The sequence below is a fragment of the Petromyzon marinus genome (assembly GCF_048934315.1).
Source record: "Petromyzon marinus isolate PM22_M1 ecotype Great Lakes invasive population chromosome 84 unlocalized genomic scaffold, UKy_Petmar_22M1.pri1.0 chr84_unloc.4, whole genome shotgun sequence".
NCBI classification, from domain to species: domain Eukaryota; kingdom Metazoa; phylum Chordata; class Hyperoartia; order Petromyzontiformes; family Petromyzontidae; genus Petromyzon; species Petromyzon marinus.
The window spans coordinates 1,205,659-1,232,424 of record NW_027422641.1 but is presented as its reverse complement, the minus strand read 5'-3'; the positions used below and the strand labels follow the sequence as shown (position 1 = coordinate 1,232,424).

Sequence of the window (26,766 nt, the reverse complement as noted above, 5' to 3'; positions counted from 1 at the left end):
ACGGCGTAGAGGTGGTGTACATGCGGGTGCACATGCCGGTTGGCGCGGAGGGGGAGTTTACCTATTGATGGTGTGAAAAGGGAATTTTTAAGAGCTCATTGCATTTCGGACCAACACCACCTGACCCGTGAATTAAAACATGTACACCTGGCCCTCAAAAGGAATGGATACTCTGACCGTACCATCCGCCAAGCTGTTTCTCCCTCCATACAGAAACAACCACTTGATACTCCGGTGAAAACCATCACACTACCATATATAGCAGGCGTTACTAAAAAGATTTCCAAAATTCTAAACAAACACAAGATCCAGGTCCGGTTCAATACAGTACACAAAATTCGTGATCTGATCCCATCCGTGAAGGATGTCATTCCTGACTTACAGTACCCCGGGGTTTACAAATTGAGTTTTACCTGCGGTGCTTGCTATATCGGGGAGACAAAGCGACATGTCTCTGACCGAATTCGCGAGCACAAATCAGATTTGAAACACGGCAGAACGAATTATTCTGCCGTAGCTGATCACTGTTACAACGCTGTGGGTGATCACGATATAATTTTCTCCGATACCAAGGTTCTTTGCAAACCCACGGGTTTTTATCAGAAATTTGTTTACGAGGCAATTCAGATCTACAAACACAGACACAATTTCAACCGAGAAGATGGTTTCAAATTAAGCAACCATTGGAAAGATGTTGTAAATCGAACCAAACATTAATCTAATTTTCAATGGTACAGTATATTTTTCAAGTAGTGGTACCCCAAACTTTCGCAGCTCTTAAAAATTCCTTTTTCACACCATCAATAGGTAAACTCCCCCTCCCCCCCCACGCCAACCGGAATGTGCACCCGCATGTAAACCACCTCTACACCGTTCATCATGCTAAGTCGGCCAATCAAATGCTAATTTTTATGCTAATTCCTTTGTCAAGGCACCTTGTTCCCTTGCACACAGCTTAAAGGTCGCGGTCTGAGCGTGGCTGTGTTTCACTCCAGCGCTGTCCTCGAGACAGCCTGGTCCCTTCACCTGATGAAGGCCGCTTGTGTTGTGGCCGAAACGTCGTGATTTTTGTTGTTTTATTTTTTACTAACGTGACTTTACCGAATAGAACCAGAATATGGATCCTTGCAGTCACGAAAGCTTTAAATCTAGAAATGACTGCTATTTCTAATGACACCCCGCCTTTTAATGCCATTGACTCATGAAACGGAACCTACTCTCTCCTCTTAACTCTTGAAAAATGTTGATACTCCTACTGATACTCCTGCTGTTATGGAGTGACTCATGCAGAAAGCTATGGCTGCAAAGTTTGGTAGTACATGTTACGTGTATCTTTTATTGTAAAATTTAAATTAGTTCCTATGATCACTGTTACATTGCTTTTATAGCTTTATTTTAGTGATTTCTAAAACGTTTTGGTTTAGCCATATTTATTTGTTGTAGTACAGAGTTAGACTGATAACTTTAATCTAAATTGTCTTATGGTTGTAATTGTTTGGCTCGCATCCCACTGGGATGTTTGCACACAGCATTGATATACGGTGCTTTTTCCGGAAGACTTTGCTGTTTTTTCCTGGATTTTTCTGTTTGCGCGTAGTCACTTTAAGATGTTTCTTGTTCCTGGTTTTGTTTGTTGCAGTTGCACCCGATTCAAGAGCCGAATGGCTCACAGGGCTATACAAAATAAATGAAACTGAAACTGGATTGGTTATACTTCACTCCAGATTCAACGTCAAATTTGTAGACCTCGTCATTTGTAAAAAAGTCCACGGGAGATAATGACTCCGAATATATGATTCCCGAGAAATTAAAATAAGATCAGATACAGAGGGATCAGGCTACTCATGGTCACCATTGCCCAAGTGGTGAGAGACTGGGTTCAATGTTTCCTTGGAAAGCTGATGGAAGTTGTTGAGCAAATTTGTCATTGGAAATCGACACTCTCCACAATGTAGTGGCTGCCACAGTGTTTGCTGATGATGCAGTAGCCAGATTAGTTGAAGTTCAAGTGAACCTACGATGTATCACGTGGGATGCTACGAGTGTTGTGATTCATGTGTCTGTTCTTGTGGAAGTGACAGCACTTCATCTTCTCTGCTGCTAGGACCGTGGCTGGTGTACTGCACTCCACCAGTGTAGCCCCCGTGCTACGTGATGTAGGCCAGCTTGAGATGGGAGAGGAAACACAGCCCCAATACCAGTGAAATATAAAAAAAATCAACATCCTAGACAAAAAAAAAATCGATAATTGTAGGATAAGGCAAGCAGTGCATTTTACACACAGATTGATAGAATTAGGTTGTGATGATGCTGATGTACACGGTAATGCTAAATGTGGTACTATCTTTTTCACAGGCAAAACAAACAAGACACATGGTGGTAGCATTTTTGTTATGATAAAACATATTTTTTTACAAAAGGTACAGTGTTTATAAAAATTGCATTTGGAGAATACACATCGTGAAAACTTCCACACAATAATTCATGATGTACATGATGTTGCTGCATTATCCATGGTGAATGAATTCGCTACGCTTTTTTTACATAGTTTATTTTAAACATATTTGTCTGCTATAGGAATATGTTTTTTATTGTAAGTGAAACTGATCTGCTCGTTAAATTATTTGTGTCATTTAGATAAGCCTGGTGATGATTTCAGAGAATTATTGCTGAAGCTGACATCATTAACACGAAACTACGACGCACGACCTGGAGAACCTGCAGTGTTTTTGCTGGAGAGGATGGTGAAGCCAATTCTGGTTCCCTACTACCGCCATCAAGAAACCAAGGAGCACGAGTTACTAGCGAGAGGCAAGCAGCACGAGGAGCTGATGAAGAGAGCACAGAGAGAAGGGATTACTTACAAGAAGCTCTTTGATCACATTGGAAAAAAAACACACCCCCGACTGGTTATTGTAGTGGGGACTCCAGGCAGCGGTAAAACCATGTTGAGCAAATTCATTGTGCACAGCTTGCTGTCAGGTGAGAAAGTATTTGCACGACGCTTTGAGCACATCGTGCTCATAAGGTTCAGGGAGATAAATGATATTGGAGAGGTGTCACTGGCAGAGCTGTTTTCTAAGCTGCACTCATGTTTGGGAAACAAAGCGGATGAGGTTTTCGCAAACCAAGAGAGAACCCATTTTGTTATGGACGGGTTGGACGAGTTTGGAAAGCGCCTTGACTATGCCAATGCGTGCACTGATCCACGTAAGACGGCAACAGTAGAAGCCATCATTGCTGCCCTAGTGAATGGAAATCTCTTGCCCAAGGCCTCGGTCTTGATAACGACCAGACCCATTGCCATGGAACAACTGAGTCAAGTGAATGTTGATCGAGCTGTTGAAATCACTGGGTTTTCCAACAAAGATAAAATAGCATTTTTTAACAAATTTTACCAAGATAGAAGTCTAGCAGAAAGGGCACTCAAGCTCCTGCAGGAAAATGAAACAGTGAATACATTGTCCCAGAACCCTTCATTCTGCCATATAGCAGCCATTACACTGAAGGAACATTTACAAAAGTCTGAACATTCTGAGATTATCCTCAAATCAATGACCGACCTCTTCACACAATACGTGTTTGGGCTCATAGTACACCATGGACGTGGCAGCTGCTGTGCCAAGGAAATTGTATCGTCTCTTGGCAATATGGCTCTGAAGGGGGTTCAGCAAAACATCCAGATGTTCAGCCAAAAAGATCTAGAAGAGTTTGTTGTTAGTTCTTCTGAACTAGGAAGTACATTCATCAACAAAGTGTTCACATGTGAGGGCATTAAACAAGGGAGTTGTTATTCATTTTCACACTTGACAATGCAGGAATTCTTTGCAGCGATAGCTCTGCATCTGTCACATTCAACATGGCCAGTGAATGACGTCATCAAGGCTATTAAGGACAGCAAAGATGGGAGGTTTGATGTGTTTCAGAGGTTTTTTTGTGGACTGGCATCAAGCACTCCATGGAAGTTCTTTGAGGGTATCTTGGATCCTCCATCTGCAGATTATCAAAAGGAAATAATCGAGTGGCTCAATCGCAGCATGAAGAATCGGATGGTTGACAAACACAGGCTCAACAGTCTCCTGCACTGCGTGCACGAGCTGCACGACCGCAAGTCCCTGAGTGATGTCACTCGGTCCATGACTGAGATAGACCTGTCATTCACAAGGCTGTCCCTGCCAGACTGCGCTGCCATCTCCTGGATCCTGCTGCAGCGAGAAGAACCTGTGGAGACACTCAACCTGTTCGGCTGTGGCATCGGCACCGAGGAAATGAAGAGGCTTCAGCGTGGACTGCACAGATGTAAACATCTAGTGTAAGACTGGCACACCTTGCATTCACTACTTCACAAATTGTGTGTGCATAATTGTGCGTGATATCAACTCAGTTTCAATTGAGCACCAGGTGCAGTGTGTAAAACATCGCTACTTGGGAGACAAAAGCAGCCGGGCGTGATACTGGCCACCCACTCCATCATATGCCATGCCGGCTTTCATAGGTGCTCCCTAACGGCACTTTCCCCAGCAGTCTGTTAAGGCTATACGGCAGATCTTTGTCTATAAGAATCCTCACTTATTAACTGTGCATACAGTACAATGTAACTCCATTCTCACGTAAACACTCGGTCTTGCGTAGCCCAAGCATGAACACAAATTTTGACAAATTCTTCACCTTGCCACTGCCATCATTGTCCTCACTCACTTCACTCCTCTCCCCGCACGCCACGCTCACCCCTCCCTTGATACCTCCCATTAACCCCCAATCTGCACCTGCCTTCACTTTTTCCATAACCCATCCCCCACCCTTGCCCATACCTTCACTCTCCAGCCGCATACCCACTCCCACTCATCCACTGAGGGATGAGGTTCGGTGAGTGAGTGCGTGCCTGCTTGAGTTGGTGGGTGACTTGGTGGGTGGATCGATGAGTGAATATGTGGAGTTAAGTGAGGATGTGAGTGGCGTGTAAGTGGGTTGGTGAATGAGTGAATTAGTGTGTGAGTGGGTTGGTGAATGAGTGAATTAGTGTGAGTGGGTAAGTAAATGTACAGTGAGTAGGTGGGTCCACAGTGAATGCTGCACTCACTGTACGTTAAAGTACAAAAGGAAAAAAAAGTTATGCATATTCATGGATGCTGTAAAGTTTTCCATCATCTTCAGCAACATTTAATTAGCGATAATGATAGCCCTCACACTATATGCAGGGAGTGAGGTGACCTTAGGCCATACTGAGAAAATGTAGCCCTGATTGCGACTGCGGTGGAGAGTGAGGGTAACGGTTTGATCCACGTGTCCGATTCAAGCCCCTGGTTCACAGTGGATCATGGTCAGTGATTGTGCTCACCACTACAGAGACAGCTAATTGGTAATGGGTGTTAATCTTAGTTGTAAAGCATTAAAGAGACAATGATCCCCCAAGTAGCCCATATAAACTGGTGGGGAAAGTGAAGCCAGTGACAGGGAACAAGCACACACTATTACACTGCACTTTAGAGCACAAAGACAATCTCCCCGTGGAGCCTGCATACACTTTTGAGGCAAGTGCTGATCGCACTTCCCTGACCAGCACCGTCCTTGGCTGTCTTTCTCTCCCCATTGCTGATGTTGACACACCACCAGGTACTCATTTAAGGCAGAGTCACCCTACGGGAGTTCCAGGACCAGAATTTTTTTCATCACTCACCACTGATGCTGTTTACGGATATTGAACCCAGGTCACTTCGTTTGTAATGTAATGTGCCAACGACTTTCCCACCATTCCCCTAAACGCATATAAATACACAATCAAAGACACTCGTATATACACACAGACATGTACACACACAAACGTACACATAGTGTACATATAAACTCACACACTCCTACACATGTACAAGTACAGCCTTTGGTCAGTCTACTGCTGGATAAGGCACTCCCACACCATGCAGGTCTTGGGGGTTATTTGACCAGACATCACCAATCTTGTCAGTGTGGGTTGGTGTAGAGCATAGAGATGAATGTTGTTCCATTGCCATAACGCAGCTCCGCAGGCTACAACAACTGTTGTTATACATGTTAGTCTTGGGTAGAAGCACCATCCAGCCTCGAGCCTATTTAGATTTTCAGATTTATTAGACCTTACATGTGTAGTGTTCGATTTCACTCGGACAACTTTTGTCTTTCTTTGAACACCGTTTTATTTACAACTCTCAGCATGTCCTCAATATTTTACAGTATCCATGTCGCCACGGCTCGCTCGTTGTGCTTCACTCGACTCGCTCGCCACCTTTGTCTCTCCACTCCCCCACGATTACTTCGCTTACTCAGCCGCTAACTTCTTCATCTCTGCTCTCCTATATCACCGTCACTATGCTCTCTCCACTGCTAACTGCTTCGTCTCTGTTCAGCTTCGCTATCGCTACGCTCTCTCCACTGCTGGCTGCTTCTCTTCTTCAGCTCTGCTATCGCTACGCTCTCTCCACTGCTGGCTGCTTCTCTTCTTCAGCTCCGCTATCGCTACGCTGTTTCCAAGCTCTGTCTCCAACTCTGTCTCCCAAACTCTGTCTCTCCAACTCTCTGTCTCCAAGCTCTCCACACTTCAATTCCCCGCTGTTCACTCCAAGCTCTCCAACTTCAACAACCTTGCTCCAATTGCCGACCCCCCAATTTATCCCCGCTCTCATTACTCCCCAATTAATTAGTCCATGTCCCAACGACGCTCCGCATCGTTCGAACCTGTTTCTCCTCCAGACCTTTAGGTGCCACTCTAGCCTTGGCAACAGCTCCAGCCAATCACAGCCGTCCTTGGTTCACCCAGCTTAATTGCCCTAATATAACCTGCACTGTATTTGCCTTCGCTACAGGCTGACCCAACATAACCCGTAGTGTCTGTGTTATCATGTAATCACGCTGAACACATCTTTGAATTCAAAGGGAAACCCATGGAGACGCGACCGCTGCACAGGCGTTAGTTCAGGGTTTTGCATATATAGATCTCGCAACCAGTCCGGATCATCTCCATCACCCGGCAACATCTCACTCTGTCCCGTTGCCAAACACGCCTCCCCTTCCGGACCCGGCGCTGCCGTTGCATGCGCCAACGTTGTACCCTCCAGAATGACGACCGATTCGTGTCCCACGTTTACAATTTGTATTAAAGGGTCGCAATTTGCCGGTACAATAGTCAAAGCCCCTACCAAAGTGGGCATCCGTGATACAGCATTTGAGGGCGTCAGCAATATACCCTCCTGTTGCTCGCCGAAAGGCAACTGTTTTTTAAAGCGCAGCGGCACAAGCATCTGCGTGCCAGGCGGAACGCGAACGGTGCGGCTCACCACGGCCTGCACCACGGCATTCGCAACCGCAAGCTTAAAAGACGTTCCCAAAAATTTTAGACATTTTCCCGATGGCAATTCCAAACACCCCTTTCTCTATAGAAATTCTAAGTGGCATCCTTTGCAAATAATCCGTTCCCAACAAACACGGTACCGCCAAGGCCTTGGAAACCAAAATATTCCCCGTAACGCTCACTTCGCCAATTTGATTCGTCGCGACCATACAACCCATAATACCGAGACTGCCACCATTTGCTACTATGCACGGCCCATCAACCGGTTCTAGGGCCTGGGGCAAAGTTGGCAATAAGCAAAAAGTTTGTAACGAGATAAGGGTCGCAGAAGCCCCCGTGTCAACAATAACTCTGACCATCACCCCTTGAATAAGTGCCATCACATCCGACGACCCCGGCGCAGCTCCCAAAACACGATGCACCAACGCGCCCCACACGTCCTGACCGTGCGCAACATACGAATGAGATGTGAATGGGTGAGATGACGCAGATTGGTGATGTGGAAAGAGCGGCCGTGTATTGAATGTATCGCGACTCACCCGGAATCCTCGGTCCTGGGAGAATCCTCGGTTGTAGCTGGTCGGCGCCCTTGGAAGGCCGCCCCTGCGCCACCAGCAGTCGCGGGCAACATGTCCTCTCCGTCCGCACTCGTAGTACATCCATACACCGCGGGGCGACGCAGCATGCCCGCGGGTGGCACCCCGGCCGCCGCTGCAATCGGCGGTGCCTCGCCCACCGCCACCGCGCTCTCGGACGCGGCAGCGCTCAGCAACAGCAGCTGCGCACCCACCACCGCTGGCTCATCGCGGAGGTCCAGGTTGACTTTGATGTTCCTGGCGATCTGTAGAGACATGTCATCGTCGTTGTTGCTGTCAGGAAGCGAAAGGACGACTCGTAGCTCCTTGGCCAACTGCAAAAGCTTCTCCTGCAGCAAGGAATCCAGGGCCTCCTGGTCCATCGCCAGGTATGCTACTTGAGCGAGGGCCAACAGCGTGCTGCGGAATGCAAGAGGGGATTCCGTGCCCTCCCGCTTCCTTTGCTGGAATCTACGTTTGGCGACTGACCGCGGCTCGTACACCTTGCTCATTGCCGCGAATGCCCCGTCCAGTGTTGACCTGACGGTGGCAGGGAATCCATTAAATGTCGCCAAGGTATCATCATCGAGGGCCGTCGGCAGTGCCCGCAGGGCGGCACCCTCAGTCCACTCCAGAGATTGATAAGCCGCTCGGAACCGTCTTGTAAATGCCGTCCAATCCCCAACTTTGGCCTCGAACCGCTGCACATGAAGTCGCCGTGCTGTTCCCAACGGTGGAGCTTCATCGTCGTCGGATTTCTCCAATCGCTCCGACCCCGCGGCAACATCTGCTAGTCGACTTGACACCATCGGTTGCACCTGGTCCGATGTCACAAAGCGGTTAAACGCCTCCGTCAATGTCGCCATCCTGGCCTCCCACTGGGCCATGAGGACTCTCCAATCACCCGACGGTGCGGGGGTCTCGGCCTCGCTCGAACCGCTGTCTCATTCTCTAGACTCTCGTTCAACCAGGCCCTCCGGAGGAGTATCGGCCACTTGGCAGGACACGGGCAGCACGTCCTCGTCGTTGCTGTCGTCGGATGAGTCCACCGGCACGTTCTTCTTCTTGGCCGCCTTCCTTGACATCTCGGCATGGTTCGTAGTCACTCTGACACCCAATGTAGTGTTCGATTTCACTCGGACAACTTTTGTCTTTCTTCGAACACCGCTTTATTTACAACTTTCAGCATGTCCTCAATATTTTACAGTATCCATGTCGTCACGGCTCGCTCACCGTGCTTAACTCGACTCGCTCGCCACCTTTGTCTCTCCACTCCCCATGATTACTTCGCTTACTCTGCCGCTAACTTCTTCGTCTCCGCTCTCCGCTATCACCGTCACTATGCTCACTCCACTGCTAATTGCTTCGTCTCTGTTCACCGCTATCACCATCACTATGCTCTCTCCACTGCTAACTGCTTCGTCTCTGTTCAGCTTCGCTATCGCTATGCTCTCTCCACTGCTGGCTGCTTCTCTTCTTCAGCTCCGCCATCGCTACGCTCTCTCCACTGCTGGCTGCTTCTCTTCTTCAGCTCCGCTATCGCTATGCTGTTTCCAAGCTCCGTCTCCAACTCTGTCTCTCAAACTCTGTCTCTCCAACTCTGTCTCCAAGCTCTCCACACTTCAATTCCCTGCTGTTGACTCCAACTTCAATTCCCCACTGTTCACTCCAAGCTCTCCAACTTTAACAACCTCGCTCCAATTGCCGACCCCCCAATTTATCCCCGCTCTCATTACTCCCCAATTAATTAGTCCGCGTCCCAACCACGCTCCTCGTCGTTCGCACCTGCTTCTCCTCCAGACCTTTAGGCGCGACTCTAGCCTTGGCAACAGCTCCAGCCAATCACAGCCGTCCTTGGCTCACCCAGCTTAATTGCCCTAATATAACCTGCACTGTATTTGTCTTCGCTACAAGCTGACCCAACATAACCCGTACTGTCTGTGTTATGTAATCACGCTGTTTCCACTATGCACCTTCCTACTCCACTACACATGTACACTAATATACACACTCTCATATATGAATATACACACACTCACTCACATGTACACACTTTACACACCCCTGTTTGAGTCTGCAGTTTTAATGTGACAGTATTTTTTACGTGAAAATTAATGCAAGGAATCTTCATATAATAAGGATTCACATTCATGAGGCGCAATTCATCCAGTGATATGAGTGCGCCATGGACAAATTAGTGAATATACGCATGTATGTGCGTTATTTACTTTCGTTACTGTATGTGTATGTAGGTGTGTAGACGAGGAGCAGTAGTGTCGTGATTAGCGCTACGCTACGCTATGAACCCGGCGTCCCGGGTTCGATTCCCGCTCACGACCAACACCGGTGACGATTATCTGAACTGGACCTGGGCCTCCCTCTAGGTCGACTCAGCCTCAAATGAGGACCTGGTGCGGTGTGTAAACATTGCCACTAAGGAGACAAAGGCGGTCGGGCGTGGTGTATGTCACTGTTGTATATGTTGGTTGTGAAAATTTTGATGAAAATAATAAAAATTAAATGAAATTTGGAATTTACGTAATTATCCGCAATTATGTTAGGTGATGCAATTATGCGCATAAATTATGCTAATTCGAGATATAATCATATTCATTAATGCTCGTGTGTGTGATTATGCTAATGCAATCCGTTATTATGATTAGGCCCCGCCTCGCTGACGAGGGTCGGATTATCAATCGGAATAATACAATTCTTCGTATGAAGTTATGCAGGTGCTGTGAGCATGCCAGAGTCAGCTCGGCTTCCTTGTTTAACTTCGTATTATCGATCGGTATAATAAATTATTCTCGTTTTAACATTTTTCTGAGTGTATTAGTGTGTTTATGTCAGGTCTCCAAATTGAGATCTCAACGCAGAATACAGTTCTTATAAATAAGATTATTACGCACGAAATCAGGAAGGACACACGCAACCACTTCTGCGTTAATCAATTTTATTCTAAACAAAACTTTAACTTAAGGATATGCGAACTCTCAAGCTCGGAATTTTCAACACAGCATCAACACAGTAAACATCAACGATTGCGTTGTTTCACTTTGACAACTGCACATATCATTAATTCCACTGCGTAACGCGAGCTTAATTGGTGATAGGGAGAGTCGTTAAAACATGCAGGCACGCTATTCTACACAAAAACCTTAACACTCTAATATGGAAATTTTTGTACTTGAAATTGTCAGCATAGTACTACAGGCAATGTTCATTTCATTGATCCATCTCTTCAACCCTCAATAATCACGTTGTTAATTGGGTAACGGAACAATTGATTGCTTCCTCTGGGTACCACGAGCATATGGAAAATACGAATAGAAAGTCCTTAGGAGTTCATCCGACGATATTCATGCGAAAAGGCAGTCAAAACAATTATTATTCTCAAAGGCAAAAGTATGCGTCAATGGATTCATCGGCAAGATTATGCCATTAAAAGAAAACGAACGACTGAGATACTTCTAAATGACCGTATCCACGTAACTCAATAGGCAGCAATGTTCTTCACGATCAGCACCTTGGAATGTCACTCTTCTTGATTGTCCCGATATGCGTGTTGTGTGTCTTCGTGAAACAGACGCAGGGTGATGCGTCGTGAGGGTGAGAGTGTAGGGGGAGGGTTATACGAACTGCTTTGTTCTCTTGCTCGGGGCGTCGGCTTGGCTGCTCGTGCTGGCAGATACGGTCTCTTTCCACTGATGTAGTAGCTGCGCCGCACGTGCTCTCTGTGGAGATGCTCGAACGCACTCTTTGCTGGTTCGCTGACTCTTTTGCTCATGGGCGGCTGGTCAGGCTCTTTCCAATGCTGGATGAGCCAAGTCAGCACACGCTTGGCTGCTGGCCGCTGGCACTCAATGTAGAATGAAAGTCTTTTAGCGATACTTCTTTCAGCTCTGAACTCACACTCGGTGGCACATCGCTACTCTGCCAGCCTCGCATCCTCGGTTGATCGCGGGGCCCCCTTGGAGCCTGCCGCTCGCCACCCTCTTCTGGCGCTTGCCGAGCTGTTGTCTTGTTGAACTGTCGAGTGTGCTATTGTCGCTCACTCTCAAAACTTGAAAATTGTATTTGCACACCTCTTACACAACTCTGATAGCTTAGTACGATACAGCTTATCGCAATCCTCGATTCTGCAAGCGACTCAAAACATCAGGATGAATGTATAATAACTTTCAGCGATACTCTGTCTGCCCATGCCGAACTCAGCACCTAACATCCCCTCGCCCCTCTTCTCTGCGGGACACAGCACCCATTGCTAATGTCTCGAGGCCATGCCTCGGAGCTGGCTTGATGTCTTCTTCCGAACGCTGTCTCGCTGTCCTTTGCGGAGCTTAAATGTGAAATTCCCTCTCCTCTCTCCGCGTCTCTTGCGAGAGAGAGAAAAAAACAGATGCCCTCCCCGTCCGCTGTCTCACCGCGGTCGCGCGCGTGATTGCCCCCCTCCCCTCTTGGTGACCCCGGGCGGCTGTGTTACATCAAACAGGTTTGTTTGTAAATTGTCCTTTGGCAATCTGGAGATTTTGCAGATAGTCGCTAACCTCTCTTTGCCCCGGAGTTTATTATGTATTTATTTAAACGACCTTTTTACGATCTCCCGTTGCTGTTTGCTGGTCCTTGTCGTAGCGGTGTTTATTTATTTATTTCAGTTACTATTTTTAAAATATCGGCAAATATTATTATTGATTTTAATTGTGGAAAAATGGCCGTATACAACACCACCCACCACACCCCTCGCGTGCCGTTCCGGCCTTCATAGGTGCTCGCTAACAGCACTTGCCCCTACAGTCTGTTAAGGCTACACGGGGGATCTTTGTCTTTTTTGTAAGATGAGGTCTTGCAAAACAACACCCTTATGAACACAAACACGTTTCAGATTATAAAGGTACAGTGCAGTATGAATGAATGGATGATTGTGAGTAAACTCCTTTTTGTGAATGCCACCTATGATATATAAAATGTCTAACACAGAAGCATTGAACAATGAGCAGCTTTGCTCATGAACGTGTGTGCTCTGGTCATGTTCACCACCATTGTGGGTGTCCCTCACTCACCGCGTGTTTGGCTCCGCGGTTCCCGTGGGCTCAGTGAGTCAGCGCTGTCCCTTCTCCCGTCCACCCGGGTTTAGGCTGAGTGAGAACGAGATCAGAGACAGCGGACTCCGACTTTTAGCCGACGGGATGTTGGGGAGAGAAGGGAGGTTGGAGACGTTAGTGTGAGTAATTTCCTGATGCACACACACTCATATAGGTACACCTAAACAAATATATACACATATACGGACACAAAACACAAATATACTCACTATACCATAATAATGTATTTAAACGTCGATTATAACTTATTTTATATGCACTCATCAATTAAGTTATTAGCCACACTTATTACAACACTGTTAACCACTTAAATAACAATACAATTACATATTGACTTAAAGCTTTCGTGACTGCAGGAATTCATACTCTTTAGGTCTTTCGGTAAAGTCATGTAGATAGAAAATAATATTTGATTATTTTTCTATCTACGTGACTTTACCGAAAGACCCAAAGAATAACAATACAATTACCATTGTCACATTACCTACTATAACCAATGATATTTTTCAAATATATTGTGTTAATACAGTAGATCATCGATTATCCAGCAGCATCGGAGGGGAGGGGTACTGGATTTTCAAAAAACACCAGATGATCACATCATTATTTAAAATAGCTTGTTTTTGCACATTCTTGAATAAGATTATGTTTTTAGGTGTTCTGCATATATATTGACTGTTTCAAATAGTTTACGATATAAAAATCGCTTAACTAAATATACAAAGACAAAATAAATATCTTGCTGTAAATAGTGACTATTTACTGTACCGCACTCAGCACTCCAATATCGAAGACTCTGCATGGGGTGATGTGCGTACAACGCTCTTGTTCAGCAACTTGTGTTAGACATCGACTTGTGTTTGACAACTTGTGTTTGACAACAACTTGTGTTTGACAACAACTTGTGTTAGACATCGACTTGTGTTTGACAACTTGTGTTTGACAACTTGTGTTTGACAACAACAACATGTGTTTGACAACAACATGTTTTTGACAACGCCAGCTTGTGTTTGACAACAACTACTTGTGTTTGACAACAACAACTTGTGGTTGACAACAACAACTTGTGTTTGTGTTTGACAATCGCCGGACTGATGCAGCCTTCAGACCGGTGCTCTGGCGAACGCCGAACTGCACGCAATTTTCGCCGGATCAAGCTGTATATTTACTCTTTCTATTACTGTAGTTGTTAGTCATGAAAATGTATATAAGTGCAGTATTTTCATTGTTTAAGTTATTGTATGTAGTGTATAATGTACTGTATATATTTTTTGATGCGGAAATGGGAGGATGTTCTGAGGAAATTAGGAATGAGAGGCTACTGGAACAGTTGTAGTGGAAATGCCGATATGCAGGCCAGGTGCTAAGTTACCTTGTGCCAGACAGTTGTCACTGGGGGTTTCCTTTAATTACATTGTGATGAGATGTTAAATGAAACGCTTTCATATGTGACCGCTTACAGAATGATGCAATATCGAAGATAAATCATGATTATTTGATCTATATATACATACACAGAGATTCTACAGATAACTTTTAGCAGACTTTTGGTCTATACTGTTCGGGAACACCTAATGAAGACCAGAACGGCACATGAGGGGTGGGAGGCCAGCACCACACTCAGCCAACTGATGTTTACTTACTACACCAGGTACTAATTTATGGCTGAGTCGACCTATGTGAGGTCCGCGGCCGTTTTAGATATTCATCAATGAAGTTAGCCGTAAGCGGCAATCGAGCCATGTTTGTGGCTCACTGTGCTAACCACTGCACCACTACTTCCCACGTGCATGCACACAAATATGCATGCACTAAGATACACATGTACCAAACACGCATAGAGATGGACTTACACAAATGCACACATAGTAGACATTCACACACACATCACATTCAACCCAAAAATCTAAACAGCAGTTGCTATTTGCAAGCTCCTATTAAAGTTGACACGAGGTTAATTTGTGCAGTCTCCACAAACACGACCCTCAACCACTATCCCATCAACCACCACCACCTCTCACCATCCCTCACCATCCCCCACTCTGTGCCCCGACCCTCCACCTATCCCCTCTGCCCCGACTAACCACCTCTTCTCTTCCTGCAGTCTGTATCTTTGTTCACTGACGGACAAGTCGGGTTCCTCTCTCAGTGTCATCCTCAAGGCCAACACAGGTTTGAAGATTCTCAGGTAAGCTCTGCTGTTCGTTTCTCACTTGTGCTCTGTGCACTAACTGCTAATTATTGGTGCAACGCGTTGTGAAGTAAACATTTGAATGTGAACACATTTAATCTTGCTGTCCTGCTTAATCGAGTCCACTTTAAAAAATGTTTACTGTAATCTTAACACATTTGTTTAGTTTAACACATAGGTTAAAGCAATATTCATATTCACAACATTGTTAGCAGATACATTAATTGAAAACATCTTCCTGTGTTCTCGATGAAAATGTACTTCACTTGTGTGTGATCCTCTCTTGTAACTTTGTGTTTATATAAACACAAACACTTCATATTATAAAGGTACAGTGCAGTATAATTGAATGGATGATCGTGAGTAAACTGATATTTGTGAATGCCACCTATTATATATAAAATGTCTAACAGAAGCATTAAACAATGAGCAGCTTTGCTCGTGAACGTGTGTGCTGTGATCACGTGCACCGCCATTGTGAGTGTCCCTCACTCACCGCGTGTTTCACTCCGCGGTTCCCGTGGGCTCAGTGAGTCAGCGCTGTCCCTTCTCCCGTCCACCCGGGTTTAGGCTGCGTCGCAACGAGATCGGAGACAGCGGCCTCCGACTTTTAGCAGACGGTATGTTGGAGAGAGAAGGGAGGTTGGAGACGTTAGCGTGAGTAATGTCCTGATGCACACACACTTATATAAGTACACCTAAACAAATATATACACATATACAGACACAAAACACCAAGATATTCAGTATAGCATAATAATGTTGTATTTTAACGTCGATTATAACTTAATTTTTTATGCACTTATCAATTAAGTTATTAGCCACACTTATTACAGCACTGTTAACCACTATTAAATAACAATACAATTACAATTGTCACATAACCAACTCTAACCAATGATATTGTTTTAAATTATATTATGTTAATATATTAGATCATCGATTATCCGGCAGCCAGATTTTCAAACACAACCAGATAATCGCATAATTATTTAAAATAGCTTATTTTTGCATATTCTTAAATACGATTATATTTTGATTTAAAGCTTTCGTGACTGCAGTAATTCATATTTTTAGCTCTTTCAGTAAAGTCACGTTGAAGGGAAACAATAAAATAATAAAATATATATAAAACAATATATTTTATTGCTTTATATATTTTATTATTTATTGTTTCCCTTCAACGTGACTTTACCGAAAGAGCTAAAAATACGATTATATTTTTAGGTGTTCTGTATATATATTTCATGTTATTAAATAGTTTGCGATCTAAAAATCGCTAAAAGTAAATATACAAAGACAAAATGAATATCCTACTGTAAAAAGTGACTATTTACTCTTCTTGGTTCTTTCGGTAAAGTCACGTAGAATGGAAATAATAAAATAATAAAAATAAAACATTATAAAATTATCACGACGTTTTGGCCACAACATTTACTAACCGCACTCACCACTCCAATATCAAAGACTCTGCATGGGGTGATGTGTGTACTATGCTCTTGTTAAACAACTTGTGTTTGACAACAACAACTTGTGTTTGTCAATAGTTGGACTGATGCAGCCTTCAGACCGGTGCTCTGGTGAATGCCGAATTCCACTCTATGACTAGTTATTAGTCATGAAACATTTATATACGTGCAGTATTTTCATTGTTTAAGTTGTTGTATGTAGTGTGTAATGAACTGTATATATTGTTTGACACTGAAATAAAGCATAGCTGCTTGTTTTGTCACGCACTTTGTGCCGATCGCCGGACTGGTTCAGCCTTTGGAGCGGTTTTACCGGTTTCATCGGATGTTGGAACCCAGATAGGCACGCTCTTGATATAATCAATGATCATCTGTATTTAATGTCATAGATTACAATTAAGAATTTTATATAATGAACGGCTGCAATCTTGACATTAATTGCCCACCCATACGTTTACATTAATAACACCACAACCTGACTCTTATTAAAGCCATAAATCACCAATGGCTCTTATTCGCCAACCCGATACATTTGAACATTATTTGATCCTTACCCAATATACAGTTTAAACTAGCCTTTGCCTCGTGATGGGTTACGTGGACATCTGTGAAAAAGAGCTTTTTAGTTTTTCAGATTCTCAAATATAAATAAATATTCAGATTTATATTCTGGCTCCTCTGCCTGTATCTAGTGGCCTTGCATGGACAAACGCGATTTTTAATACAAAATATTGCAGACCTCGCCAAATGCGGTGGGTTATGTTCCTGTAAAATGCCGTGTTGGACAAAGCCACATTAAACAATTAATAGACAAATAGGATTGCGTTCCTGGGTCCGAAATGATTACTCCCTCTGTTTAGCTGATTCTACGAGATTTCCACCCTTATTGTACTAAAAGGTGTTGAGCTTCTCTCCATTTCTTGTGAGTGTGTACACTTTTATTTTCCAGTTTCACCCCACTCAGTGCCTCTTCTCTCCCTGTAGTCTGATAGAGTGCTCACTGACGGACAAATCGATCCCAGCTCTCCATGACATCATGATCACCAACAAAGCATTGAGGAAGCTCGGGTAAGTTATGCAGCTTGTGTCTCATACGCGCTCTGATTGTTGCTACAAACAAAACAACTTAGATTCGTCAGTAACACTGTGGCCTTAGCAGGAGAAAATATGGAAAAGGCAACGTTTTGGAAATGGACCTTCACAGCATGTTTGTGTGCTATGAGAGCCATTGCCAGAAGTGGAGAGTAGTGGAGTGTATTCCAGTGCATTTAATATTCTCTTTGGTTCTTTCGGTAAAGTCATGTAAAAAATAAAATCAAATAATAATAGAATAGACGTTCCGATTGCAACACAAGCAACCATCATCAGGTAAGAATGAAAAAAAATAGCAAACTTAGAAACACAATGCAACACAACACAGAACCGAACAGCACAACAGCCAACACCCCACCTGGCTGACCCCGCTCCTCCAAATAAATCACAATATTCATTATCAGACCAATGAACATGACCAAACGACTGGAAATGCGCCTGATCTTAAATCTGCAAGATAAGCAGGCTTTAGCCTGGAGTGCTGAGACGGGTGACCACCGCACATGACCACAGGAGTTATAGGCAGCAGAGCTAAGTTGCAGACAACAGACTGCAGTGTGCAGCACAATCCACCGTTGTACTTCACTACGATCCTAGATCTGCAGTCCTTGCCATCACAGGCCTGCACTGACCCGCGTGGTAAAGTATGGTGAAGCAGCTCTCATGGCATGGGGAGACCTTCATCCAGCATGGTTGTTGTGGGGGCTGCGTGGGTCTTTGTGTGAACCCGCGTCAGCGTGAACCTCTCTCTGTGCTGCAGGGTGGATGGCAATCGCTTCAGTGAGGAAGGGAAGCAGGAGTTGAGGAACAGATGGACTCACCGAGGAGGCCTGGATATTTAGATATAAGCTGAGAGGCCGTGCTGGCCCTGCAGCAGATGGAGCTGGTCCACGCACGACTTGAACAGCAGCCCGGCTCATTTTACCTCCACCGCTCCGATCGTCGACCCTGACTCTGAGACGACAATGAGCTGGGAGCTTTCTCTGTGAGCTCCACATGGAGCCAAGGGTGAACGCGACTCCAAGATGCTGATGAGTGTGGTGATTCCAATAATGTGTAATAATGTGTAAGTGGATTTATGAATATGTGGTATAGGGAAGCGATGTTGGTGGCATGTGGAAGGGGTGTCGGTGGCTTTTAAATGGTCTGGCAGCTCACCATTGTTTCACTGAGTAGGAATGTTTGTCATGAATGTGCGTACATAGGGGTGTGTATCACACTCATGCAGATATCCTCGTCTATTTATGTATGACTTCAATATTCACCCTCTATCTTTTTTATATTCATGCATTTTAACTTTCAGTTGCGCTATGATCGGTCTAAAAATAATCTTCCAAGCCGACTTCAGATATAAGAAATGTACTAACGATTGTTATAAAGTTGTTTTACTCTGAATTCTCTTTCATTGCTCTAATTGATTAGTTTTCGATTTTGGTGCCTCGGATCACACTTGCAATTGAAACTATCCAGGTTAAAAACCTGGCTAAACAAATACACTTGATATTTCTTATCTTTGATTATACACATCTGTATACCAAATAACAGCACTTCAGCCTCGAAATGCTTAACAACGTATCAATAATTCAATTTTAATGTATACATTTATTGGCAGACTGTCATTGTCTGGATGTGGTCTGGGAATGTTTATTGCTGTTGTTTTACTGCCTTTCCCAAGCTTGGGAACTGATGCAATTTGAACTTGCATACTTTTAGGTATTTGTTTAAGTAACGCCATGGTGGTGTGATGTCATCTTCCTCGCCTGGTATGCAAGAGTTCAGGGGTTGGATTTCGACCCTGACACCTGCTGTATAGTTGGAGTCTGCATGTTCTCTCCGTGGTCACTTGTTTTTTTTTTCCTCTGGGTTCTCCAGTTTTTCTCTCCATATTTAGAAACATCCGTTTACATGTATTTGCTGCTATAAATTTTCACGTGATAATCCACTTCCTCGAGCTATTATTAGTGGCTTGCTTCTGAAAAATTAGATAATAGCTCTGGGCCTTTCCTGGTAAGATAAAAAAAAGAGTTTAGTTTCATTTGTATATTTTAAGTGATTTGTTCACCTTTACTTTACTGTGCACTCTTATCGTGTTGTATTGTATTGGTTGTTGTAACTTTTGTCCTGTCTCTACTGCACTCATTGCATTACTCCAGTATAAATGTTCAGATTCTGCTATTAAGTGTAGATTTATATTTATATACTCAGCCTTAACTGAGTATCCATCGCAGTGTGTAAACATCAGCACTGGGGAGACAAAGGTGGCCGAGCGTGGCACTGGCCACACCACACCCTCGTGTGCCATGTCAGCCTGAATAGGTGCTAACTAACTGGACTTTCCCATACAGCTTGTGGAGGCTACATGGGGAATCTGTGTATGTTTCCTCGTGTGTGTGTGTGTACTGTATATGGGAGATCTGTGTTGTACTTGTGTGTGGGGGTAGCCGTGGTTTAGATGGTGATGATGAAACACGGGAACAGAGAAGAGACTCCCAGCGACTCCACTCCTCCGCTCCCAGTGTCAGCGCGTTGAGCTTTTGATGCAGGAGGTTTAGGAAATGTCCATTTGTCTGACTCCACTTGCTTCTCTTGCTTGTCAAGCATTCTAACTTCTCGCATGGACTACGTGCTGGAGAATACAAACTCGGTGTAACTCACAAGAGGACTCTCCTGGTTACTCATGCGGCGTTGCCATTTAAATATTTCAATGTTATTGAATAGTTTTGATATTGTGCGCAATGCTATCATCGACCGTACTAATGGTGTCACGAGACTAATAACATAATGTTTGGATATCTCACGGTGCAGTGCAAGCATTTGTGTTCGATAGCGGCCCACAAAAGTGGATATCACAGAGCTACCAGTCAAATGCATTCCACTAACACTCGGTTTCAGACAGACCCATAAACTGAGATATCCGCAGACTCACATTTAGATATAAAGACTCATATAGACACAAAAAGACAAACAGAGAAATGTACTCACACTGAGCTAGAGACTTACAGGGATGCATAGACTCACACAAGGCACACAGTCTCGCTTCGACAAACACACTCACAAAGAGACTCATATCAACTCAAAGCTACAGACTCACGAAAACGTCCAGAGAATCATACAGAGAGCCCCCCCCCCCCCCAACTAGCACCGCCCACTCTACCACTAGGGATGCCCATTCCATCATGAGACCCGCACACTCCCCAACGAGGCCCGCCTACTCCCTCACTTAGCCCAACCCACTTCATCACTAACCCAGCCCACTACCATTAAGATCTGCCAATTTCACAGCTTGCCACGCCCACTATACCACTAATCCCTCCCACTATTATCCCACTCCTAGTTAATTTTCTGATCTTTAACCGTCTGGACCACTGTTATTCTCGTCGTCTTGGTCTCCCTGAATCAACCCTCACTCTCCTCCACAAATACAAAATTCTTCCGCACAAGTTATTTTCAATCTGCCATTTATTTTTTTACATTTTGCCTCTCCTACTTCAACTTCACTGGCTTCCCGTTCACTACCGCTGCCTTTTAAAATGCCTGATGCTCATCTTCAAATCTTTCTAGGGCCTTGCCCTACCTCATCTTGCCCCTCATCTCCTTCCATGTGCCCTCTCGTCCTCTCCGTTCCCAATCTTCCCTGTCCCTCCATCTCCCTACGCCCAATCCTTCTCTCTGGACACCTCCACTGGAATAACTTTCCCCAGCACATTAAGCAGTCCCCCTCCTTAACCTCATTCTGTTCCTCTCTTAAAGCCTCACCGCTTCTCCATTTCCCATTCTCTACCCCTCCCTCCCCTATCATTTTGTCTTCTGTTTTCAGATGGCTGATGTAGATGCAGAGTAACAACTACAATTTCACATTCAGGTGGTCAAGCCAGATAACCACGTCAAGAGTAGCGCAGTGTGTCATTGTCATGTGGATCGGACATTGCTTCATTGTATGTTGATTGGTCTGTTCTGGATGACCACAGTTGAACACTGGAGAGTTTTTAATTTTCCATTTGTGCATCAGCTATCTGCATCTGCCATGGTTTGTGCAGTGGATGCGGTTTAGGGTGGACCATGAGCTTCTTGGAAGATCAAACCCAGGGATCTGCCTTGGGCCTTTCACAAGGTGTTCGTTAACATCTCGCCACCAGATGAAGTGAACACCACTACGGTGTGCTCGGGATGGGTGTTCAGTCGTGATAATTTTAATCCATTCTATCTCACACCTGCCCACCGTGTCGTGGCAGTTTTTCTGTTTTTCCTGCATTGCATTTTTTATTTTAGAAAATATTTAATCTGGAAAATCCATTGCGATAGAATATCTTACGTGCAACGGTGCAAAGGAATATCAGGTGGAGCAGTTGCAGTGCTTAGATGCACCACACGACAAACCCATGGCCTGAAAGCAGTCGAGTGAAGAAGAATCAGTCCTGCCCCCCCTCGCTTCACCAACCCATACAGGGCGTAATGGTGAAATATAGAAAAAAAGCATTTACTCGTTGGTTCTATTCGGTAAAGTCACGTAGGTAAAAAAGAAAATAACAAAAATCACGACGTTTCGGCCACAACACAAGTGGCCTTTCAGGTGAAGGGACCGTGCTGTCATGAGGACAGCGTTGGAGTGAAGACAGCCAAGCCCAGGTCGCGTCCTTTAAGCTATGTGGGAGGAAGCAAAACGCTTGACAAAGGAATTCGCATAAAAATGAGTATGATGTACGTAGGAGGTGCATGGGCCATGATGGACCAGGAGCGGGTGGGGACCATGACGGACCAGCAGCGACCGAATTCGCGAGCACAAATCAGATTTGAAACACGGCAGAACGAATTCTGCCGTAGCTGACCACTGTTACAACGCTGTGGGTGATCACGATATAGTTTTCTCCGATACCAAGGTTCTCTGCAAACCCACGGGTTTTTATCAGAGATTTGTCCACGAGGCAATTCAGATTTACAAACACAGACACAATTTCAACCGAGAGGATGATTTCAAATTAAGCAATCATTGGAAAGATGTTCTAAATCAAACCACACATTAAACAAATTTTCAATGGTACAGTAATTTTTTCTTCAAGTAGTGGTATTCCAAACTTTCACAGCTGCATATTTCACTCCACACACTCACTCCACTCACTCACTCACTCCGCTCACTCACTCACTCCACTCACTCACTCCACTCACTCACTCCACTCACTCCACTCACTCACTCCACTCACTCCACTCACTCACTCCACTCACTCCACTCACTCCACTCACTCCACTCACTCACTCCACTCACTCACTCACTCCACTCACTCCACTCACTAACTCCACTCACTCACTCTACTCCCACCCCCCCCCCCGCTGCTGGTCTGTCATGGTCCCCACCCGCTCCTGGTCCATCATGGCCCATGCACCTCCTACGTACATCATGCTCATTTTTATGCTAATTCCTTTGTCAAGCGTTTTGCTTCCTCCCACATAGCTTAAAGGACACGACCTGGGCTTGGCTGTTTTCACTCCAACGCTGTCCTCATGACAGCACGGTCCCTTCACCTGATGAAGGCCACTTGTGTTGTGGCCGAAACGTCGCGATTTTTGTTATTTTCTTTTTTACCTACGTGACTTTACCGAATAGAACCAAAGAGTATGGATCCTTGCAGTCACGAAAGCTTCAAATCTAGAATTGATAACCTCTACGGGGAGGGCTTTCACCTATCTGTTAGCGCTTTCAACAGACAACGGGACAATAAGTCAAAGCTCATCGAGACGCTGACCTTCCTCAAAAGATGCCGCGACAACAAGGTAATACCCATCGCTTTCACACTAACATCTGCTGCTGTATCCTCACCGAATTCTAAACAGATTCTGTTTAAGGCCAGCCTATCTTTTATCTCAGAGAGGATAAGACTACTCCGTTTTGACTCGATACTTTAGACAAGACTCTCCTACAAGCTCATTTAACGCTAACACAAAAATGTCACCTGCTGATTGGAACCACGTAGACAACATGACTGCTTCTTCTGCCGATTCACTTTCAGTCAAATACAAAGCTAACTTGATTTCTAAATTCAACCACCTATCGAAGAAGAACCCAGTCCCACATATAACAAAACTAGACGTTAACAAAATCGTCATTAATCAGAGTAGCACCCCGATTTCGGACAATCTGAAAACAGTACTGGCTAGAGGGCTAAATTTTGCTGTCACCCCGAAACATTCCTGTAGATATCATCTTTCAGGTCGATGCGGCCCTTAAAGGCATAGGACACATCCAAGCAGACGTTGCGAGAGCTGAAATATCCACTATTCCTAAGAATGCTAAGAAATGTTGATTTAAAGCTTTCGTGACTGCAGTAATTCATATTCTTAGCTCTTTCGGTAAAGTCACATTGAAGGGAAACAATAAAATAATAAAATATATATAAAACAAGAAAAAAATTCTCACGACGTTTCGACCATAACACAAACCATCGTCATCAGGTGTGTCGGTTTGCATACATTTATTTATTTTTAAACGGTGTATTTTAAACGGTGTTCTTTGTAAGCCATCTGGCTACCATGAGAGATTCGTTCATGAGGCTATCCACATATACAAGCACAGAGACAATTTCAACCGAGAAAATGGATTCTGGCTTAGCAATCATTGGAAAGATTTGATAAACCATTTCAGGTCTTAATTGATTGTTCACGCTTACAGTGGCTTTCAGACAGCATACATTAATTTTTCGTCTCCCCCCTCCTCTTTTCAGAACATAGATGGACTAGTCCTTCTAAATAAACTGCCAAATCGCTGCACGTGGCGCTGACGTTTTTTATAAATATATAAATGCACCGTTTAAAAATAAATAAATTTATGCAAACCGACACACCCTGATGACGACCGTTTGTGTTATGGTCGAAACGTGAGAATTTTTTTTATTGTTTTATATATATTTTATTACTTTATTGTTTCCCTTCAACGTGACTTTACCGAAAGAGCTAAGAATAATGCTAAGAAACCCATTAGCAACACAAGCAAAAATGAACGCTCTGAACTCGCGAATTTAAAAACCAGAAGTGATATAGTCATCCTCTCAGCCGACAAAGGCAACGCTACTGTAATTATGGATAAAGATTCGTACAACAACAAAATCCAGAACCTACTCAACGATGGAAGTTACTCAAACATTAAAAATGACCCTACTAATAGCCTAACGAAAAAACCAACAAGATCATCACAAGTTCGACCTCCCTAATCGAACCAACTAAACGTCCCTCCTTAAAACCTTCTGCTGCAAGACCCCCTAGATTCTATGGTCTCCCCAAGATTCATAAAGAAGGCACTCCACTACAACCCATCGTATCCACGATCAACTCCCCTACCTATAAGCTAGCATGTTTTCTGTCAGATACCTTGCTACCTTTCACTGGCAAGACCTCAGCAGTACTTAACTCAGCTCATTTGGTCTCTATGGTCAAAGACGTTGTACTGTCCCCTGACGATATCCTTGTCAAGCTTCGATGTGGTCTCCCTGTTCACCAAGGTCCCGGTACCTGATACCATTGAAATAATTGAAAATTTGGTCCAACATGGACTAGACCCCGATACACCTGCGCTGATTAGACACTGCCTCACCAATACCTACCTACTTTACTTGGAATGGCAGCTTCTACAAACAAAAATGAGGGTATCCCCATGGGTTCTCCATTATCATCAGTGATAGCCAATGTTTTCATGGAGAAATTTGAATCAGACGCCATCCAGACTTCCACCCTCAGACCTTCCCTGTGGAAGAGATATGTGGATGACACTTTCGTCATTTGGCCACATGGCCTCCCAGCTTTGAACCTTTTCCTACACCACATCAATTCTAGACATCCCGCCATCAAATTCACCATGGAAGTGGAGAAAGATGGCAAGCTACCATTCTTGGATGTTCTGTTTGAGAGGAGACCTGATGGCTCACTGGGGCATTCGGTCTACAGGAAACCCACCCACACAGATTCCTACTTGAAACCTGATTCCCACCACCACCCAGCTCAAAATAATTATCTCATCAAAACGTTATACCACAGGGCACATTGCATTTCGGACCAACACCACCTGACCAGTGAATTAAAACATGTACACCTGGCCCTCAAGAGAAACGGATACTCTGACCATACCATCCGCCAAGCTGTTTCTCCCTCCATACAGAAACAACCACTTGATACTCCGGTCAAAACCATCACTCTACCATATATAGCAGGCGTTACTAAAAAGATCTCCAAAATTCCAAACAAACACAAGATCCTGGTCCGGTTCAATACAGTGCACAAAATCCGTGACCTGATCCCATCCGTGAAGGATGTCATTCCTGACTTACAGTACCCCGCGGTTTACAAATTGAGCTGCACTTGTGGTGATTGCTATATCGGGGAGACGAAGCGACATGTCTGACAGAATTCGCGAGCACAAATCAGATTTGAAACACGGCAGAACGAATTATTCTGCCGTAGCTGACCACTGTTACAATGCTGTGGGTGATCACGATGTAGTTTTCTCCGATACCAAGGTTATCTGCAAACCCACGGGTTTTTATCAGAGATTTGTCCACGAGGCAATTCAGATTTACAAACACAGACACAATTTCAACCAAGAGGATGGTTTCAAATTAAGCAATCATTGGAAAGATGTTCTAAAACACTCACTCCACTCACTCACTCCACTCACTCACTCCACTCACTCACTCCACTCACTCACTCCACTCACTCACTCACTTCACTCACTCCACTCACTAACTCCACTCACTCACTCTACTCCCCCCCCCCCCCCCCCGCTGCTGGTCTGTCATGGTCCCCACCCGCTCCTGGTCCATCATGGCCCATGCACCTCCTACGTACATCATGCTCATTTTTATGCTAATTCCTTTGTCAAGCGTTTTGCTTCCTCCCACATAGCTTAAAGGACATGACCTGGGCTTGGCTGTTTTCACTCCAACGCTGTCCTCATGACAGCACGGTCCCTTCACCTGATGAAGGCCACTTGTGTTGTGGCCGAAACGTCGCGATTTTTGTTATTTTCTTTTTTACC

General features: G+C 44.6%; 1 protein-coding gene across 3 annotated transcripts in view; it reads left to right on the top strand.

Moving 5' to 3' along the window:
• The window catches only part of LOC142908486 (ribonuclease inhibitor-like), a 223,359-nt gene extending 204,214 nt beyond the window's left edge, over nucleotides 1–19,145 (top strand). For 2 of the 3 annotated variants that reach the window (XM_076059195.1, XM_076059196.1), the window contains 6 exons: nucleotides 2,638–4,312; nucleotides 13,031–13,117; nucleotides 15,103–15,186; nucleotides 15,760–15,846; nucleotides 17,643–17,726; nucleotides 18,511–19,145. In XM_076059195.1, the coding sequence (XP_075915310.1) occupies nucleotides 2,638–4,312; nucleotides 13,031–13,117; nucleotides 15,103–15,186; nucleotides 15,760–15,846; nucleotides 17,643–17,726; nucleotides 18,511–18,592 (2,099 nt within the window). In that variant the 3' untranslated portion in view covers nucleotides 18,593–19,145. Of the gene's footprint in view, nucleotides 1–2,637; nucleotides 4,313–8,672; nucleotides 8,991–13,030; nucleotides 13,118–15,102; nucleotides 15,187–15,759; nucleotides 15,847–17,642; nucleotides 17,727–18,510 lie in introns of those variants that run through there. The other variant, XM_076059197.1, reaches the window with a different exon arrangement.
• The last annotated feature ends 7,621 nt before the right edge of the window (nucleotides 19,146–26,766 follow it).